General features: G+C 44.4%; 1 protein-coding gene across 1 annotated transcript; it reads left to right on the plus strand.

Annotated features, from left to right (window-relative positions):
• Positions 1-246: 246 nt before the first annotated feature.
• PIMREG (PICALM interacting mitotic regulator) lies at positions 247-11,761 on the plus strand. Its single transcript, XM_058164514.1, has 5 exons — positions 247-330; positions 2,094-2,404; positions 3,299-3,597; positions 4,051-4,146; positions 10,759-11,761. Exons 2-5 carry the CDS (start codon positions 2,123-2,125, stop codon positions 10,907-10,909), a joined length of 828 nt encoding a protein of 275 aa, XP_058020497.1. The 5' UTR covers positions 247-330; positions 2,094-2,122; the 3' UTR covers positions 10,910-11,761.
• Positions 11,762-22,176: the final 10,415 nt, after the last annotated feature.

A 22,176-nucleotide genomic window follows, 5' to 3' on the forward strand; every position in this document is an offset into this window, starting at 1 on the left:
TAATTTTTTGCTGCTCCGAAGTCTCCGATAAAGTGTGTTCCTTCCCTGGGCGCACAAACAAGCATTTGAAAAACAATGCAGCTGGAGATCGGTGAGATAAGATTCCCAGCGGGCGCGGAGCAACGTTCCCCCCCCCTCCTTCACTCCATTCAATTCCTTCTTCCTCCCACTCTTTTCCGTGCTATGGGCGGGGAGGGGGGGAGGAGGAGCGCTAGGCGCCAGCCAATCCGGTGGGCGAAGAAAGAGCCGGCGCCTCATTTCAAATCTTGCAGGAGAAGAAAGCTGGCCGAAGAAGGCAGGGGTGGCATAGCTAAATAGCAAGCGGAAAAGGTGAGTTGGAGTGATGGGAAGAAAAGCGAGATTGGCCCTTTCCCCATCCTATTAGCTCCATTATAACAGTAGTAGTGATTAGATTGGTTTGTGTTGTTGGAGAAGACTCCTTCCAACTGCAAAGAGATCAAATCAAAGGAAATCTGACAAAAGAACCTGATTGTTCTTTGGAAGGACAGATCCTGAAGCTGAAGCTCAGATACTTTGGTCGCTAAATTGAGAAGAGAGAATTCGTGGAAAAGACCCTGATGTTAGGAAAGATGGAAGGCAAAAGGAGAAGGGAACTGCAGAGGATGGGGCAGTTGGAGGCAATGAACATGAATTGGGGTAAACTCCGGGAGGAAGTGAAGGCTAGGGGGAACCTGGCACATTGACCACCTCCTCTTTGTGGCAGTCCCTCAAATACTGGAATACTGCTATCATGTCCTCCCTAGTCCTTCTTTTCTCTAGATTAGCCATACCCAATTCCTGCAACCGTTCTTCATATGTTTGTCATATGTCTCCAGGCCCTTAATCATCTTTGTTGCTCTTCTTTGCACTTTTTCCAACGTCTCAATATCTTTTTTGTAATGTGGTGACCAAAACTGGGTGCAGTATTCCAAGTGTGGTCTTACTAAGGCTTTATAAAGCGGTACTAATACGCTACTTCACATGATTTTGATTCTATGCCTCTTATGCAACCAGAGTTATATTATTTATTTATTATTTATTTATTTGTCAAACACAACAGTATATATAAGTATAAGCATGAAATAACCATACGAATTGGATACAGTCAAAGGGAACATTAGGACAGGAACGGTAATGATAATGATATAAATGATAATGACATGTCTCCAAGAAAACAATCAGCTATGATTACTATATTGGACTTTGGATAAACCTGAGATCATAAAGTCAGAATGTTTTCAAATTGAAGAATTTAGAACTGGTGCATTAAAAAACTGCTTGCCTTAATGATACTTAATCTCAATGTTTTGCCCAAATCAGTGCTTTAAGTACCTCTGGTCAACAGAGGGCAAATTTTGCAAATGGCAGCCCTTCACGTATTTCAAAGGTGCTGAGTTTCTTTTTTTTAAAATGTCCTTTAATTGAAAAAAGAGAGAAGTGGGATCTTAGCCTCTTTCAAAAGCAATCCCAGCCTTCAGCATTAACTTTATTTATAAGAATCTCCATCAAGAGTCAGTTTGGTGAAGGTGCTGGGTTGGAAACTGGTTTGAGTTCCAAGCCTCCCTTAGGCATGAAAGCTACTGAGTGACTTTGGGCCAGTCCCTCTCTCTTGGCCCAAGTCACCTCACAGGGTTTTTGTGCGGAAAAATGAAGGAAGAAGGAATATTAGATATGTTTATTTTCTTGAGATCACACGCATGTACACACATACAAAAGATGAGGTAAAATATATTAATAAATCCTAAAGAATTTTTAGAAAAACTAAATCTTGAATGGTTGTTGTGGTGTTAGGGAATACATTGGAGGATAGTAGATAAAGAGGATTGTGGAAAGAAATCTCAATTTATTTCTTCTTAATGAGTGACTACTGACTAGCCGCTCTAAGACAGCCGTTTTGCAGGCATGCCTCTGACAAGTTAAATAACCCCACTATCCAAAAAGGTAGACAGTCAAGATTTCATCACAGTTCTTGTAGGAGATTGCCCAGCATCTATTAAATAACGTTAAAGACACTAGCAACAGGAAGTAGTTTTCCCCCTATGTTGTGAACTTATGGACTAGAAACTTGAGTAGGCATTTTTTTTTCTTTTAAGGCTTTTGGAGAATCCAGCCCTGGGGAAGAATGGCATCTGTGTTCCAAACTGTGGGATCAAGCATCGGCTGGCGGAGCCATCAGATCCTGTCTGACTTTGAGGAGAGTCCCATGCCAGATCGATTCAGGAAAAGGTCTTCTGTGAACATGAATAGTGTGCGGATGTCCCTCCGGAAAAGAATGCCTTTAAAAGAAGTAAAAATGAATTTTGATGAGAATCCAACTTGGGAAAGCCTGGAGGCTAAGGAGAAAAGCTCAAACCTCCAGATGGTTACAAGAACAGCCAAAAATGTATTTGGAACAATGTCACAGGTACGGATATAGTTCGATTCATGAGAAACTAATGAATTAAGCAGATATGTAGCCACGACCTAGAAAGCTGATTGAACTTTTTAAAATTCTCAGACATCATTAATATTCACATATTCACAACTCTGGGAGTTGAAGTCCCCAAGTCTTAAAAGAGCCAAGTTTGCAGACCTCTGCCCCAGGCCAAGGATATCTGTTCTGGTCCGAGAACCAGACAATGAGAGGTGGAGACAGGGCTGCATGCAATAACTCTTTAATAATAACAGCTAACCCTACAACAACAACAAGCCTTCTCGGTGCCCACTAAATTCGTCTGACTGACACGGGCGCTCTCTGACAGCTCCTCACGAGCTGAGCTGTCAGAGAGAGAGCCAATAGTGGCACTTACGACTTTCCACTTCTTTTGCTGCCTTGGCAACAAGCCTGGCTGAGGCAGGACATAACTGCGAGGACATAACAATATCCACAGGGAGCGAGTCAAAAAAGTCAAGATGGCGGCCACAATCATGCAACTGAAGCACTGTCCTGGAGAGTAAACCTCAGACTTACTCCCCAGTGAGTGTGCATAGAATGATTATAATTTTATGTATTTATTTATAAAACGTATACACTGTCCATCTGACCTGAAGTGATTTTGATAAAATAATGATAATAGATAATAAATATTATATATATATATATATATATATATATATATATATATATATATATATATATATATATATATATATATATATATATATATATATATATATAATAGAAGGAGATGGTTTTTATGACCTGTGGATACGTTTTGCACATTTTTGAAAACTTTCAGATTTTATCAAACTGCTAGGTTGCAATGTGGAGAATATCCCCATTCTCTCAGTGTCAATAAAAGCTGCCTTTGTGTTTCAGAAAATGCAAAGGAGCTGCCAAGGTCCCTCTCGTGCTATAGCAGCTTCATTGGCCAAGGAGCCCAGAGGAAAAAGCAGGAGTTCCACAAAACCTTCAAACGTCTCTCCTCGGACCCCTTGCCAAAAGAAGAAGCTGGCTTCCATCTCAACCCCAACATCTAGCACGAAGATTGTATCCCCATCCAGCAGGAAGTCTGGGTCCTGTCGGCGTAAGAAAAGTATCCTGCCTCTCCGGAGATCCATGAGGGCTGCAGCCTTGAGAAGCCCATATGGTTCTCCAGTTTCTCTTGGTGTCAGAAGGTAAGCACTGTGTTTTCCCAAAAATAAGACAGGGTCTTATTTTCTTTTGAACCCTGAAATAAGGGCTTGGCCTTATTATCGGGTGTGTGTGTGTCTTATTATTTTGGGGGTGCAGGAGGCCCCAGGCAGCCTGCGCACTCTCAGCAGGGAGTCCAGGAGAGAGAGGCTCCCTTCGCGGGCTGCCATCAAGCCCCTCCCCTCCCGCGGGATGTGTGTGTAGAACATGAGCAGCTCGAAGGCACTTTTTTTAAAAAATAGCTGAATCCCCCCCAGAAATCCAATGGCTATTCCTGCATTTTGTGGTAATGTAGTCTGCAAATGAATCGTGAGAATATGTTTGGCACGATTGTCCTGTTCTGAAAAGAGGAGGGACGAACTGGAGACAGAGAAAAGTGTCTTCATTGGTGGCCCAATTTACTCTTCACCTTTGCCGGTCTCTTTTTGTCTTGGCAGACAGCTGGACTGTGATTTGGAGCTGGTCTCAACAGGCATTCGCCAACTGAAGCGCCTTTCTCATGCTTTCAATGACATCATTGTTCAAGAAGAGAGGTGAGTTCTAGAGAATGGTCTTCCCATTCTCATCCCGCAGTCCATAACGGTGCCTGCAATCAGGCAGTTGTTGGGGCTTTAGAGAACTTTGTGCATGGATAAGAATGTAGACTAGAGTCTTTGTTGTGCCACCTCAAAACAGCAGGAAACTTTGTTGTCCATTCTCAAACACAAGGGACTCTAAGGGACAAATTATAGCTTTGGACAGGTTGCCAATATCCTCGTTCTGACTTTGCAGGGATCTCTTGTAACGCAGCCTCAGAAATCAGTGTGATCAAACTTGCTGAAAAGTCACATTCCAGTTTCTTCTCACTTTGAAATGGGGAAGAGATGAAAACTGTAGTATAAACTAACATATTGGTAGTCCTCGACTTACAACCATTTGTTTAGTGACCATTCAAAGTTACAACGGCACTGAAAAAAGGGACTTATGGTCGTTTTTCACATTTATGATTGATGTATGCCAAATTTCAATTCCACAGGAGTCACAGGTCCCAGATTTTGGATGCATTCTGTAAGTTAGCTTATTTGAGGTACCTTGGTTCAAAAGGTTTTACCCAGTTAAAGGTTACAGGAATCAGAGTTTTTATAATATATAGATGCTCTGGATCCAAATGCCTTTGCTAAATATCGCCAAGTAACACTTTCTTATTCTGCTTCTGAATATTGGTTGCAAACGAAGAGCCATAATTAAAGTGGTTGCATCTGAGGTGAAAAAAATCTGGATGACTCATAGATTAGAGCACGGAAGATACTAATTCTTAGCTGGCATTCATTGCTTTTCCAGATTTTTTTAGACTAAGTATGACAGTCCTGCTTACAATGAATTTTGTTTAGAATACCTAACTTCTTTTGGCTATAACAATTTTGCTTGAACAGCACACCAGAAGTATTTATTGGACGTATGCATGATTTTAATGACCTGTTTGGAATATTTACAAGCTTCGTGGCCGAACTGGAGTTTTTGAGGTCTGTTTTTTAAAGTTCCTTCTCCAGAAGAGCAGATGCACTCCAAATAACTTTTACAGTGTGTGTATGCATGTGTGTATGTGTGTATACACACACACACACACACACCACATAGAGAGAGAGAGGGATGCGGTGGCTAATACGCTGAGCTTGTAGATCAAAAGGTCGGCAGTTCAGCGGTTCGAATCCCTAGTGCCGTGTAACGAGGTGAGCTCTCGTTACTTGTCCCAGCTTCTGCCAACCTAGCAGTTCGAAAGCACGTAAAAAATGCAAGTAGAAAAATAGGGATCACCTTTGGTGGGAAAGTAACAGAGTTCCGTGCACCTTTGGTGTTTAGTTATGCCGGCCACCTGACCATGGAGACTGGACTGCGCTGGCTCTTTGGCTTTGAAACGGAGATGAGCACCACCCCCTAGAGTCATGAATGACTCGACTAGCACATATGTGAGATGGGAACCTATACTATATATATATATATATATATATATATATATATATATATATATATATATATATATATATATATGTCTTTGGTTATTCGGGTTTTCTCCCGTGTAAAATTGGAAGTGTCTTGGCGACGTTTCGACGAAGTCTCATTCGTCATCTTCAGGCTTCAGCTTCGTGCTTCTGGGAGCAATGTATAATTGCAGCTGTTTCTTCCTTTTTAACTGCTAGTGGGGGTTTGAACTGATTGGGTGGGAGCTTGGCTGTGCTCTGATTGGATGGGAGTTTTTGTGCTCTGATTGGCTGGGGGTGTGTCCTGTTTGGGTGGGGGCTTGGTTGTGCTCGGATTAGTCTGAGTTGCAGGGGTATTTGAGCTGGTGAGCTGCACTGCTGCTGTTTGGCTTCGTGTTGGTCATGCTACATCTTCGTAGTGGGTGTCAGTCTGCTGCATGTATGGATTGGAGGGGTTTGAAATGGCTAATGTTGCAGCTGCGGTCTGGCTTCTGGTCCTTGGTCGTGCTTCCTGATCAGTGTGGGTTTGGGTCTTCTTTCTGGGTGGATGTGTGGTGGTGACATCCTGTGTGGACCTCGTGAGTGTGGGTCTGGTGTCATTCCTCGTGTTAGGGACTCGTTTGTCAATAAGGGCGGGTTTCCAAATGGCTGGTAGGCGGGAGGTATCATCTCGTTTGTTCATGCTGTGTGGGCGTTTTCCATCTCGATGGCTTCTCTGATTATTCTGTTGTTAAAGTGTTCAGTTTTGGCGATAGTTCTGGTCTTTTTAAAGTCAATATCATGTCCTGTGGCTTTAAGGTGTTGGACCAGGGAAGAAGTTGGTTCCAGAACTATCGCCAAAACTGAACACTTTAACAACAGAATAATCAGAGAAGCCATCGAGATAGAAAAACGCCCACACAGCATGAACAAACGAGATGATACCTCCCGCCTACCAGCCATTTGGAAACCCGCCTTTATTGACAAACGAGTCCTTAACACGAGGAATGACACCAGACCCACACTCACGAGGTCCACACAGGAAGTCACCACCACACATCCACCCAGAAAGCAGACCCAAACCCACACTGATCAGGAAGCATGACCAAGGACCAGAAGCCAGACCGCAGCTGCAACATTAGCCATTTCAAACCCCTCCAATCCATACATGCAGCAGACTGACACCCACTATGAAGATGTAGCACGACCACGAAGCCAACAGCAGCAGTGCAGCTCACCAGCTCAAATCCCCCTGCAACTCAGACTAATCTGAGCACAACCAAGCCCCCACCCAAACAGGACACACCCCCAGCCAATCAGCACAAAAAAAAACCCATCCAATCAGAGCACAGCCCAGCTCCCACCCAATCGGTTCAAACCCCCACTAGCAGTTAAAAAGGAAGAAACAGCTGCAATCACACATTGCTCCCAGAAGCACGAAGCTGAAGCCTGAAGATGACGAATGAGACTTCGTCGAAACGTCGCCAAGACACTTCCAATTTTACACGGGAGAAAACCCGAACAACCAAAGACCTATATATATATATATATATACATGCATACATATCCACCATTGTACTTCATTCATACCATGTTCATTTTGGCCTCCTGCAAAAACCTGGCATGCAGGACACAATCCATTTCTGCAGGCAATCTAGTGAAAACAAACTTTCTTTATTGCCATCCCTCAAGCTCCTCTTGTAAAAAGTGATCATGTTTCCAAACTGCTACTTATTCCCAAAGGATCAAAGCCAACTCTACAGGTCGTCCTCAACTTACAACAGTTCATTTAGTAACTGTTCAAAGTTACAATGGCACTGAAAAAAGTGACTTATGACTGTTTTTCACACTTACGACCATTGCAACCACAATTGACTATCCAGAATATCCATTGCTAAGTACGGTTAAGTCAGTTGCACCCGATTTTATGACCTTGTTTGCCATAGTTGTTAAAGGAATCACTGCAGCTAAAGAGAATCATATGGTCATTAAGCAGATCTGGCTTTTATTTATTTATTTATTTATTTATTAAATTTTTATACCGCCTTTCTCCCAAAGGACTCAGGGCGGTGTACAGCCAAAAGATTAAAAAAACACAAAAATATACAATTAAAACAACAATTTAAAACCGAGCATATTAGAAAAAAATGGCCAACATTTAAAAATTTAAAATTATGAACCCTAAAATAATAAAAACCCAGTTAAAAATTTAAAAATATTAAGCCAGTCCCGCTTGAATAAATAAGTGCGTTTTCAGCTCACGGCGAAAGGTCCGAAGATCAGGCATTTGACGTAGTCCAGGAGGAAGTTCGTTCCAGAGCATAGGAGCTCCTACAGAGAAGGCTCTGCCCCTGGGGGCCGCCAGCCGACATTGTTTGGCGGACGGCACCCTGAGAAGACCTTCTCTTCTCCCATTTTACTTTGCTTGCCGGCTGGGAAAGTCGCAGATGGCAATCACATGACTGAAGGATATTGTAGCTGTCATAAATCCATATATTGGCTGCAAAGCGCCAGAATTTTGATCACATGACCATAAGATGCAACAATGGTCGTAAGTGGGAGGGCTGGGTATAAGTCACTGTTTTCAGGACACTTGTAACTTTAAATGGTTGCTAAATGAATGAATCGTTGTAAATCAGTTGTAAGTCGAGGACTACCTGCGTAAGAGGAATGTGGTTGGAGGAGTGAATCTCGTTTGAAATGTATTTAATGGAAATAATTGTGAGATAATGTTTCCCAGTCTTGTGTTTTCAAGGACAGCTACATGTTAACAGGGAACTAACCGTCAGCTTAGTGGTCCCTCTGAAGTAGCCTGAATGTGATTATCATTTCAGCTTATAAACCCTTTATTCCTAATGTTCTTCCCATCTACTAGTGATATGACAGTTGCTCTGATTTGTAACTGAAGATAAAAACCATCAAGGTAAAATTTGTCTTTTTTTTTTTGTCTGATCTGCTTGGAGTTCATTAACACACACAGAGATTGCCTGCATGGAACAACCCAGCTCTTTAACAGGTTAATTAATATGCATGCAAAAGTTGTCTTCTCTCTTGTTTTCTGTGATAGCAGCACTACAGGAGAAACAAAATGTGTGCATTGACCAAATTCCTTTGGATTGTGCTGAAAAACAACATAGGTCTTTTATTCATTTAGGGATGCTGGTTGACTTCTTTTGCCCACCATTGCATTGCCCAACAAATTGCAAAACGTAGTCCATTTTTCTCAGATGTTCCTACTTCTAACCGTTGGCATTTTTTAGGCTCTTGGAAAAAGAGAAGGAAATAAAAATCTTTCTAGCTCCCATCCCTTGATCGTCTTAAATTTCCCTTATGAACACAGGGCTTTCTTGAAATTCAGACACGCTTCTCTGCCATTAATGATATTTACAGGGCAGTCAGCCCCAACCAGGTGCCAGCTAGATACAGTATCTGACTTACATAATTCTCTAATCAACATAGCTGGAAATTGCCTCTTGGGAGCACCAGGTTGGAGAATACCCTTGTAGGTTGATTTTGCATTGTATTAAACCATATTTGGTTTGATCTTCCTATAGAACTGTACCTCCACGGTGTTATTTGCAAGAATATTATTAAATTGTGGAGAAAATTCAGAATTCTTGCCTCGTGTCTTATGAAATTTCAAGGCATGTTTAAAATATATATACTTTGCAAATACTTAGTTTTGGAGTTTTTAGACACCTTTTAGAGATTTTATGGATGCCCTGATAATGTTAACAACACCAGGTTTGTTAACTAGGCTGTCACTGCTGGTTCTGCACAATGTACAGCTAAAAGTATATCAGATGTGGGATTAACATTATGGGTGAACTGAGTATTGGAAGAACCTTTAGTTGGGTTGACTGTTATAGTGTAGCTTGAAAACTGGATCTCAGCAATGAGTTGTTTTTTTCTGACACCCCCAATTTTATCTACTAACTCCACAGTGTCTTGACTAACTCAAAATGAAGAGCATGATATCAATGGTAATTCTATGCTACCTCTCAGTGTAACACTCTTTTCTATATGTTTTTTTTTAAAATGTCATGTCTACTCTGAGTGGAGTTAAGTTAAAGTAAATAATATGGTTGAACTTACAAAGAATAGGATAGAGTTGGTATTTGATGCTAAAAACTGCGATCAGAAATATATAACCAGATCAGTAAATAAATCTTAGTTCATGCCATTTCTGGATTTCCTGGTAATTTGCACTGATAAAATCTTTATACAATTGTAACGAATTACTGAGTTAATAACTTGAGTGCCCTTAAATATTTGTCCAAACACAGAATGTTGTGTGAAGAATGTTCACCTGTCAACATTCGTTTATTGTTATTCATCCTATGATTGCATAGCAGCTGGAGGGCAGAGGCAGAATGGGACGGACTCACATAAAATGTCTGAGGTTTTAGTCTCTTTATCATTCAGTTATTTTTCTAGGTCTGTATTTTATTGTTCAATAGAAGCAATTTATGGATGAGATCCAAACTCACATCTCTAGAAATATTAGAATTCAGTTCATAATAATACTACAGCAGTGTTTTTCAAACTTGGCAAGCAACATGTTGGCTTAGGAATTCTGGGAATGACGTCCTTTAAAACATATTTTAAAGTTGCCCTGTTCAAAAAATGCTGTTCTAGAACAGGGGTGTCAAACTCAATTTCATTGAGGGCCGCATCAAGGTTGTGTTTGACCTTGGGGAGCCAGGGGGGGCATGGCCAGTCCAACATCACTTGTGTCGATGGGGCCTGTGGTGGCCTGGCAGGCACTCCACTGGCAGAGCACTATGGAGTGCTCTGCCAGTGAAAACGGGCCCCTGGCCTCCATTTTCAGCTGCAACGGCTTCCTACAATCCTCTGCCCGTGGCCCTCCTGAATTCCGTTTTTACTGGCAGAGGCATCGCGGGCTGATCCTTTGCCTTTTCCAGGGCAGTCCCGCGGGCCAGATCTAAGCACCCTGTGGGCCGGATCCGGCCCCTGGGCCTTGAGTTTGACACTCCTGTTCTAGAGCATTATCCTTATCAATTTGTTTTTCTAATGCCTTTTCACAAATGATTCCTTCAGGCTATCAAAATTTAGATTGTCAACTTTGTGGGCCATTGACTTATCCATTATGGTTTTTTTCTGAGGAAGGACAGGCCTTGTATGTCCTTTGATGCTCTCTTGACCAACATTCCTTAGTGGTTAACAGTTGTTTCTTCTTGTTTGCAGAGATCAGGCAATCCTAAACTATTATGAAATCATGGCACGGAATATTCGGGCGGTGCAATTGCAATCTGGAAGCCTGGCTCAGTGTTTTCGGAGGCAGGCAAGGAGAATACGATGGACCTGCAGCAGCTGGGCTGATAATCACTTCAAATAGTATTAATCTGGAAACATTTGAAGGATGGACTTTTGAATATGTTTTAATAAGCTTTTAAAATCCATATTGAATTGACTCCATATAAGCTTGTATTGTAAACGGCTAATTTATAAGAAACCTCTTATAGACTACATCAAGGGTGTCAAACTCAAGGCCCATGGCCCGCATCTGGCCCGTGGGTGCTTACATCTAGCCTGCAGGGCTGCCCTGGAAACAGCGAAGAACCAGGCCACAGTGCCTCTGCAAGCGAAAACAGGCTCCCAATCTCTGTTTTCGGCTGGGATGGTCTCCTGCAACCCTCTGCCAGCAAAAACGGAGCTCAGGCTCTCCCGAGCTGCGTTTTAGCTGGCAGAAGATTGCAGGCGGCCGTCCCAGTCGAAAACAGAGATTGGGAGCTTGTTTTTGCTGGCAGAGCACTCGGGCCACCACAGGTGCCCCTGACACGAGTGATGTCAAGCTGGCCACGCTCCATCCGGCCCCCCAAGTTCAAACACAACCCTGATGCGACCCTGAATGAAATTGAGTTTGACACCCCTGAACTATGTATTCAAGTTTCTACACTGAAATTAACACTATTTATAACCTTATGCCAAATGGAGGATGCATTCTGGACTTTGTTGCAGTCTTAACAATTTTGTATACTTTTAAATCCATACCGTCTTTCAGCATCTTATTCTCATTATGCTTTGTTTAATGAGTTGTTGGAACTGTGTACTCTGAAAGAAAGGAAAAGTACATGTAGTATGGAATTCAACTTTATCAAAATATTTGATTTAATTAAAATAAAACACTAACATTCAATTTTTATAGCCAAAGAGATGTCTAGGAGATTATTGTTAATATACTGCAATATCTTTGGGCACTGGAGGTGTTGTTCATAAACGTCCAGTTTCAAGATCCACTCCATACAGATAGTCCTCAACTTATGACAATTGATCTCCAAATTACCATTGCTAAGCAACACAGTTGTTAAGTGTGTTTTGTCCCATTCTATGACCTTTGTGCCCACAGTTATTAAGTCAATTACTGCAGTTATTAAGTTAGCAACATGGTTGTTAAATGAAGCTGGCTTCCTCATTTAACTTTGCTTGTCAGAAGTTCGCAAAAGCTGGTCACATGACCCTGCGATACTGCAACCGTCATAAATACATGCCAGTTACCAAGTATCCAAATTTTGGTCACATGACCGTGGGGAATGCTTCAACCATCATGGGATAAATGGTCAGAAGTCACCCTTTTCAGTGTCGTGGTCACTTCAAACAGTCACTAAACAAATGGTTGTAAGTTGAGGACTACCTGTGCACAATTTCTGTGACCATTTGTGGGCACCAGATTTTAAGAAGCCATCAGAGGAAAAGAAATAGATTAGGGTCAACTATGCTTTTGGAGGAACATCAGGACCACCAAGCCAAGAATAAAGAATCATATGCTGTCCCTTTTTAGTATCTGGAAGAAAGTTACAAAGAAGGAAAAGTTTGCTTATTTTCCTTCCTCCTGTTGTGTCTCGCCCGCTCCCTCTGCAGCCGGGCCCCTCTTATCTCCTGCCGGACGCTGATAGTTCGGAAGAATGTCCTGGCATGCCTCCAGGCCCCAGCCCTGGCACCATGCCCGGACAGGCCGAGCAAGACGAAGGGCCTGACGTGCCTTCAGCCCCCAGTCCTGGCACCATGCCCAGGCAAACGGAGCAACTAAACCCCTCCCCCACAGCATGTGAGCCTGAAGAATGTGAAGCAAGTCATGAGCTCAGATTACCAACAGCTGGAGGCTGGAGAGATCCTCCCTTCTGGAGAATTGAGAGGCGACTTCAGCAAAAAGAAGGGAGGGGCAGGCCTGGATAAGTGCTGAGTCATGGAGCCACATCCCATGGCCTATATAAAGGATCTGCTTTCTGGCATTCTCTGAGTCAGGCAAAGTCTAACTTGGATTGCTGAAGTCACTTCCTGGTCTCCTGCCTGCCTTGAGAACTCTGATAGGACTTTGGCAGAGCTGCAGAGGCACGCTTGATACGGACTTCCCCGACCCGGCCGTCAGTGGAGGAGTGGGACACGACACCTCCCCAGTGGTAGGAATTTCCCAGTGGAAAATTCCTCTCCTGAAGTTACTTTTTGCAATTAGACATAAATCACTCCTTCGCACTAATAAATTGCAATTTTTCCATATTAAAGATTTTTTTTAAAAAGGAAGTTTAAAAACTAATGCAAACAAAAAAGTAGAAATCAAAGAAAACTAAAAGTTCAAGGAAAGTTTAAAAAAAAAAGTTACAGAGAAATGGCTTCTAATGTGTTTTACAACATTTCAGTTATAAATTTATTTATGCTTACGGCATGACTTTTTTTTTTCTATATGCTTTCCTGTCTAATCAAAAATTAGGAAACTTAAGTTCCTTTTTTGCCTCACAAGGGGCAAAAAAGGGGTTTCAAGTCAGCAATAAATATAAGTCAATTTGGCTGTCTCAGCCAGTTCCATCTTCTTCACTAACAATTCCTCTATTATACATATTGCCAAATCTTTCCACAATCTCATTGCAGTTATCAAAGCAAAGTTCCATAACTTGTTTCAAACTATTTGTACTTCAGGCCCAAAAGTAAAACACCAGGTCTTAGCCTTATATTTAAAATACACTCTGAACTCAGTTCTCAACTTAGGACTAGAATTGGGACCAGAATTTCGGTTACTATGCAAAGCACTTGCTATGTGAGATGTGCCTGATTTTATGATTTTTGCCATGGTTGTTCAGTGAAACACTGCAGTTAGGTAAAACCGCGTAATTGTTAAGCAAATCTGACTTCCCCTGTTGACTTTGCTGGGAAGGTCACAATCACATCCCGGATGCTGGGAAGCCAGCTGGGAAGGTCACATATGGCAATCACATCATTCCAGGATGCTGCAACCATTGTAAATACATGCTAATTGCCAAGCAGCCAAATGCTGGTCTCGGGACTGCAGGGATGTTGTGATGGTCCATTAAGTGTGAGGACCACTTGTAAGTTGCTTTTTTTCAGTGGTGGTCTAACTTTGAACGCTCACTAAACGAGTGGCTGTAAGTCAAGGACTACTTGTATATTTCTGAATAATTTTCTAGCTTTATTACACCTCGACCAAATTCTGGTACAATGATTTCTGTTGAGGACAGGGGCATAAGAATTCAAGCATAGAACTGGAAGGGATCATGGAGGTCTTCTAGGCCAAGGGTCCCCAACCCCCAACCCCCGGTCCATGGACCAGTACTGAGCCATGGTATGCCAGAAACTGGGCCGTGCAAACAAGCGAAGCCCCATGCAAGCAGCATGCGAAACCACACCTCCTCTGGTCCGCGGAAAACCTCTCCATGGAACCGTTCCCTGGTGCCCAAAATGTTGGAGGCCTCTATTCTAGGCCAACCTCCTGCTTAAGCAGGAAACTATAACATTTTAGATAGATCTGTGGTTTTGCATTGTGTGTCAAAAAAACAAAACAAAAACCCTGCAGTAAATGCAAAGACCTATTTAGCCAATTGTACCCTCTCACTGTCCAGATGACAGTGTCCAAAGTTTCATTTTGACTGAGCTAGGCCAGGTGTACAGAAATTGGTTTATATTTTTTCTTTGAAGAGCTGCATTTTCTCAGGAGGAGATTATATTGGACTGTAGGCACAGTTGATATAAATGATAAGCTGCACTAGAGTGAATTGTTTTCTTTTTTCTAGTAGGATGCTGAAGAATTGAACTGATTATGGGGTGGGTGTGTTTGAATACACATCAAAAAAGTCAGGTTAACATCTTTGATTGCATGTATTTTATTTTATATGGACACTTCCTTGAGCCTGCCATCTTAACTCCTGACTGGGCCCCACTGATTAACTACTTTGAGAATTAAACTTAAGAGCTACATGTTTGCCACTGAGCTATGCCTTTTTTGCTATTTTTCGGTTGAATATCTTTTTTTACATGATTAATTACTGGCTTGTCAAGTTTTATAAATTAAGTACATTGTGACCCATTTCCTGATGCATCTTGATGATTCATGTCCCATCAGAATTCTGTGTTCTCTCAAGAGGCCATCTTTATTATTAGAAAAGAAATAGGTTTATATATTGAAGGAAAGCTAAGCTTTTCTTTTGAAGTCTCCTGCTTATGAAAGATGATCCAGGTTATGCAATGTAAAAAATAGCTAGGAACATTATATACATTACATACATACATATTGTATATATAAGGTTCACAAACACATACATATATACAGACATCAATATAATTTAAATAAAATAACCTTTATTGTCACTTTTTTCTATGAACACACATATTAAAAAATGAAATTCTGATGCCTGCTCTCAAAAGAACCTATCTATCTATCTATCTATCTATCTATCTATCTATCTATCTATCTATCTATCTATCTATCTATCCATCCCAGGGGTGGGCTTCAAAAATTTCAGCAACAGGTTCTCTGCCTGGTTGCTGGGTGGGCGTGGCCATGTGGGCGTGGCCTAGTTGGCCTCCTGCACCATGGCGGGAGGGCTGTTTTTGCCTTCCCCAGGCTCTGGAGGCTTTCCTTGAGCCTCGAGGGTGAAAACTGCCTCCCCTGGGCTCTGGTGGCCCTCCGGAGCTTCTGGGAGGCCCGTTTTCCCCCCTCTCTGAGCCTCTGCACAAGCTCTTCACTTACCTCGCATCCAAAACGGGCTGCGTGGAGACTCCTGGGAGAGGCGGGGTGGGAGGGGCCAGCCAGGGGTGGGATTTGGAGGTTCTCTGAACCAGCCATAACATTAGCTACGGGTTCTCCCCTGATATATCCCCACAACCATACTCATACTCATATATGTGCATGCATACACAACACACACATATATACTGTATGCTACACACACACACACACACACACACACACACACACACACACACATATACACATATACATTAATCAGAGTCTATTTTGAAGCAGGAAAAAGAGAGTTGAGAGTTAACAAGGTTGATGCTATATGGTACAAAGCTGTTCTAGAATCTACTTGTCCTGCTTTGGATACCACAAAGCCTCGTCCCAGAAGGTAACAAAGACAACTGGTCATGGAAAGGATGTGGAGCATCCCAGACAATACTGCGGAGCCTGCTCAAGCATCGCTTGATATTTATATATTCATAAATATATGAATATTTAAATTTTGTTCTAGTCTTATTTTTGTTCGAAAAATACCATTCAGGCCACCTGTTAACAAGAAACTGTACAATAAAACAACTTAAAATACACGTTAAATAATTCAAATAAAAACGATTAAACAGTGGAAATGGAATAGTTTGTTGCCCTTTTTTACAGCATGAAGATTAAAATCAAACATCAAGTACTTTATAGGAGAATGCTGTACAAACATACTGACGGGAAAACGAAGCCTGTTGCCTATGACATGGCTGTAGTTTTCTTGGCCATAAAATGGATCTGGTTTACCTTTGGGGAATTCCTCTCTCCCCACTTAGCCTAGTATTTCTTAGTTATGGTTGACTGAAGTACTCCAAATCAAGTTATCCAAGGCCAGATAAACGTCACTATTTAGTTCAATTAAAAGGTATTTGCCTATCTGAAGGAAATCCCGTGAAAGGATTGTAAATAGTGCCAGGCAACTTCTCTGAGGAGGCAATTTTAGACTTGTTGGGCCTACTACTCTTACTATGGGAGCCAACTGCGTATTGTGGTTAAAGGCAAGAGGTCAGAAACCAGGAGACACAGTTCTCTGTGAATTGGAGTACACTGTTGGTCTTCGGCAGGAGGAAATGGAAGCTACTTCTAAAGCGTTGCCAAGAAAACTTCAGGGACTAGTCTAGGTTACCTGGAATCGAGACTAACTTGAAAAAGAAGAAGGAAAGGCGAGGGGGCTATCAGAATGCTGTGGGAGTTGACTTTTAGATGGAGAAAATAAACACATAATCAAAAGATGTATTATTCAGCCTTAGAAACGCAAACATTTGGCTCCAATTGTTCAGCATTATGCAGGATTGATTAATGCAGACCAACCATGGATGACTGCAATGAATAATGTCTTCAGGTTATCAGTATATTATAATGAGTTACGAGAATAACTTTGAGGAACAAGAAAAAGACTCGCAAAGCAGAAATGAAATCTGAGAATAGGTGTCAGACTTCACCCTCCTTAGTTCCCTTTAAACTAAAGGCAGGGATGGGTGGGGGTACATTTAGTATTGCAAGATTTAGTTACTGCAGCCTTATAATAAAATTTTTAATATTCATAACTTTGGTGTTCAGATCTGCTCTACCTCAAAATGTACATTTAGCACATTTCCAATTCTTTTTTTCCCCCCCAGATTTTTCTCTTTTATAATTTTGGGCATTCTTTTTTTCTTAGGTGTTTTTTATTTCATAAAAAAAATTAAGACTGTCTTGAAGGCACAATATTAGTATCAGTACTATTATTACTGAGAAGCCCTGTCATCAAATCAAATAGGAATACACAGAAAGGGCCTTTATACAGCTAGCCCTCGACTTACGACCACAATTGAGCCCCAGATTTCTGTTGCTAAGTGAAACATTTGTTAAGTGAATTTTGCGCCATTTCACAACCTTTCTTGCCACAGTTGTTAAGTGAATCACTGCAGTTAAGTGAGTAACACGGTTGTTAAGTGAATTTGGCTTCCCCATTGACTTTGCTTGTCAAAAGTTGGCAAAAGATGATCACATGATCTTGGGACACAGCAATCGTCAAAAATATGAATTTATTTATTTATTTATTTTATTTATTTATTTATCATATTTATATACCGCCCTATCTCCCTAGGGACTCAGGGCGGTTCACAGGCATTTAATAAAAATACATATAAATACAGGATAAAATAGCAATTAAAAAACTTATTCTACATAGCCCGATTATATTAAAAACCATATCCATAATAAAACCCATTAAAACCAATATAAAACCAATATAAAATTTAAAATCTACTCCAGTCCTGCACAAATAAATAGATGTGTTTTAAGCTCGCGGCGGAAGGTTCGGAGGTCCGAGAGTTGACGAAGTCCTGGGGGGAGTTCGTTCCAGAGGGTGGGAGCCCCCACAGAGAAGGCCCTTCCCCTGGGTGTCGCCAGACGGCACTGCCTAGCTGACGGCACCCTGAGGAGTCGATCTCTGTGAGAGCGCACGGGTCGGTGAGAGGTATTTGGTCGCAGCAGGCGGTCCCGTAAGTAACCCGGCCCTATGCCATGGAGCGCTTTAAAGGTGGTTACCAAAACCTTGAAGCGCACCCGGAAGGCCACAGGCAGCCAGTGCAGTCTGCGCAGGAGAGGTGTCACATGGGAGCCACGAGGGGCTCCCTCTATCACCCGCGCAGCCGCATTCTGAACTAACTGAAGCCTCCGGATGCCCCTCAAGGGGAGCCCCATGTAGAGAGCATTGCAGTAATCCAGACGAGACGTCACAAGGGCGTGAGTGACCGTGCATAGGGCATCCCGGTCTAGAAAGGGGCGCAACTGGCGAACCAGGCGAACCTGGTAAAAAGCTCTCCTGGAGACGGCCGTCAAATGATCTTCCAAAGACAGCTGTTCATCCAGGAGGATGCCCAAGTTGCGCACCCTCTCCATCGGGGCCAATGACTCGCCCCAACAGTCAGCCGTGGACTCAGCTGACTGTACCGGGATGCCGGCATCCACAGCCACTCTGTCTTGGAGGGATTGAGCTTGAGCCTGTTTCTCCCCATCCAGACCCGTACGGCTTCCAAACACCGGGACAGCACTTCGATAGCTTCGTTGGGGTGGCCCGGTGTGGAAAAGTACAGCTGGGACAGCTGGTACCTCACACCGAAGCCACTGATGATCTCACCCAGCGGCTTCATATAGATGTTGAACAGAAGGGGCGAGAGAATCGACCCCTGAGGCACCCCACAAGTGAGGCTCCTCGGGGCCGACCTCTGCCCCCCTGTCAACACCGTCTGCGACCGATCGGAGAGATAGGAGGAGAACCACCGATAAACGGTGCCTCCCACTCCCAATCCCTCCAACCGGCGCAGCAGGATACCATGGTCGATGGTATCAAAAGCCGCTGAGAGGTCTAATAGGACCAGGGCAGAGGAACAACCCCTATCCCTGGCCCTCCAGAGATCATCCACCAACGCGACCAAAGCCGTCTCAGTGCTGTAACCGGGCCGGAAACCGGACTGGAACGGGTCTAGATAGACAGTTTCATCCAGGTGAAGGGGAAACTGATGTGCCACCATACTCTCTACAACCTTCGCCGCGAAGCGAAGGTTGGAGACCGGACGATAATTACCTAAAACAGCCGGGTCCAGGGAAGGCTTCTTGAGGAGGGGCCTCACCACCGCCTCTTTCAAGGCGGCCGGAAAGACTCCTCCAACAATGAAGCGCCAGAATCGCCTGAGCCAGCCTCGTGTCACCTCCTGAGTGGCCAGTACCAACCAGGAGGGCACGGGTCCAGTAAACACGTGGTGGCATTCAATCTACCCAACAACCTGTCCATGTCCTCGGAGCCACAGGGTCAAACTCATCCCAAACAATGTCAACAAGACCGCCTCAGACGCCCCATCTGAATCGCGCAATCTTGATCCAGACCGTCCCGGCTGAACGATTTTATCGTATAGATAACCGTTAAACTCCTCAGCACGCCCCTGCAACGGGTCATCCCGCCTCCCTGGTGAAGGAGGGAGCGGTCACCCAAACAGGGTGGCTGGGCGGTTATCTGCCGATGCAATGAGGGAGGAGGCGTAGCAACGCCTCGCTTCCCTCAGTGCCACTAGGTAGGTCCTACTATAGGATCTAACTAGTGTCCGATCAGCCTCCGAACGGCTGGATCTCCAAACACTCTCTAGGCGTCTTCTCCGGCGTTTCATCTCCCTCAGCTCCTCAGAGAACCAAGGAGCTGGTTGAGACCTGCGCCGGGTCAGAGGCCGCAAAGGCACGACACGGTCTAAGGCCCCGACCGCGGCTCGTTCCCAAGCCGCGACCAGTTCTTCAGCCGTGCCATGGGCAAGATCCTCAGGGAATGGCCCAAGCTCCGTCAGGAACCTCTCCGGGTCCATCAGGCGCCTGGGACGGAACCACCGTATTGGTCCCGTCTCCCTGCGGTGTTGGATGGCGGTCTGAAAGTCTAGACGAAGGAGAGAGTGATCCGACCATGACAATGGCTCAATGACTACGTCTCCTAAAACCAGATCACTCATCCACTGACCAGAGATAAAAATCAAGTCCAGTGTGCCTCCCCCAATGTGGGTGGGGCCATCCACTACTTGAGTCAGGTCCATGGCCGTCATGGAGGCCATGAACTCCCGAGCCGATGCTGATGATGTGCCGGAAGAAGGCAGGTTAAAGTCCCCCATGACCATAAGTCTAGGGGTCTCAACCGCCACCCCGGCAACCACCTCCAACAACTCGGGCAGGGCTGTCGTCACGCAGCAAGGAGCCAGGTACGTGACTAACAGGCCCAACTGACCCCTATGGCCCCACTTCACAAGGAGGGATTCACAACCGGCAATCTGAGGAACAGTGGTCTCCTCGGCTCCAGACTTTCTTTTATAACAACCGCCACCCCACCACCCCTACCTTGATCCCTCGGTTGATGGAATGCTCGGAAACCTGGTGGGCACATTTCCCCAAGGGGCACCCCCCCTTCAGTGCCCAACCAGGTCTCCGTGATGCCCATAAGGTCCATGAGCCCCTGTATAAGATCACAAATAAGGGGGGCTTTGTTCACCACGGACCGAGCATTGAACAACATCAACCGAAGGCCCAAGCTCTGAGGATCCTGACCATCCGGGAACGGAGAAGTCCAAGTCGGGCGTGATCGTTTTCAGACATCGAGCACGCGCTCCCGGAAATTGATATGACCCCTCACTTCCGCCATACCTGCCTCTCCCACTTACCGTGTCAATAGAACCACCCTCGCAAATAGGAACACACTCCTCCCTCATAACCTCCGAACCTGATAAAAAAGAACCGCCGCGAGCATGTGCAGGAACTGGCCCCCCACCCGACGGGGAATCAGTTGCCAAGCATCTGAATTTTGACCACATGATCATTTATTTATTTATTTATTTATTTATTTATTTCGATTTTTATACCGCCCTTCTCCCGAAGGACTCAGGGCGGTGTACAGCCAAGTAAAAATACTATATAAACATTAAAAGAAATTAAAAAAACATATTATAATGTGGCCGAAATAATTAAAACAATTTAAAATCTTAAAATATAAATAACCCCAATAAAATTTCAATCCAGTCCCGCTTGAATAAATAGGTGCGTTTTCAGCTCACAGCGAAAAGTCCGAAGATCAGGCACTTGACGTAAACCAGGGGGAAGTTCATTCCAAAGCGTAGGCGCTCCAACAGAGAAGGCCCTTCCCCGGGGGGCCGCCAGCCGACATTGCTTGGCGGACGGCACCCTGAGAAGGCCCTCTCTGTGTGAGCGTACGGGTCGGTGGGAGGCAAAAGGTAACAGCAGGCGGTCCCGTAAGTACCCGGGTCCTAAGCCATGGAGCGCTTTAAAGGTGGTAACCAGAATCTTGAAGCGCACCGAAGACCACAGGAAGCCAGTGCAAACTGCGCAGGATTGGTGTTACATGGGAGCAACGAGTTGCTCCCACTATTACCCGCAGCTGCATTCTGACTAACTGCAGCCTCCGGGTGCACTTCAAGGGCAGCCCCATGTAGAGAGCATTGCAATAGTCCAAGCGGAAGTGACAAGGGCATGAGTGACCATGCATAAGGCATCCCGGTCAAGAAAGGCGCAACTGGCGCACCAAGCGTGGTGGAAGGCCCTCTGGGAGACAGCCGCCAAATGATCGTCAAACGACAGTCGCCCATCCAAGAGGACACCCAAGTTGCGCACCCTCTCCGTTGGGGCCAATAACTCGCCCCCCACAGCCAGCTGCGGCTGCAGCTGACTGTACCGGGGTGCCGGCATCCACAGCCACTCCGTCTTGGGGGGGTTGGGCTTGGGGCTGTTTCTCCCCATCCAGACCCGTACGGCTTCCAGACACCGGGACAGCACTTCGACAGCTTCGTTGGGGTGGTCCAGGGTGGAAAAGTACAGCTGAGTATCATCAGCGTACAGATGATAACTCACCCCGAAACCACTGATGACCTCACCCAGCGGCTTCATGTAGATGTTGAACAGGAGGGGCGAGAGAATCGACCCCTGAGGCACCCCACAAGTAAGGTGTCTCGCGGTCGACCTCTGCCCCCCTGTCAACACCGTCTGCGACCGGTCGGAGAGATAGGAGGAGAACCACCGATAAACGGTGCCTCCCACTCCCAATCCCCCCAGCCGGCACAGCAAGATACCAT

This window comes from Ahaetulla prasina, chromosome 1 (assembly GCF_028640845.1).
Source record: "Ahaetulla prasina isolate Xishuangbanna chromosome 1, ASM2864084v1, whole genome shotgun sequence".
In the NCBI taxonomy this organism is placed as follows: Eukaryota; Metazoa; Chordata; class Lepidosauria; order Squamata; family Colubridae; genus Ahaetulla; species Ahaetulla prasina.

Bases quoted from the DNA above. Each gene is read 5' to 3' on its own strand.
- PIMREG (XM_058164514.1), top strand. From the start codon at position 2,123: ATGGCATCTGTGTTCCAAACTGTGGGATCAAGCATCGGCTGGCGGAGC. The intron at 2,405-3,298 runs GTACGGATATAG...TTTGTGTTTCAG, and splicing joins TATTTGGAACAATGTCACAG to AAAATGCAAAGGAGCTGCCA. The intron at 4,147-10,758 runs GTGAGTTCTAGA...TCTTGTTTGCAG, and splicing joins ATCATTGTTCAAGAAGAGAG to AGATCAGGCAATCCTAAACT.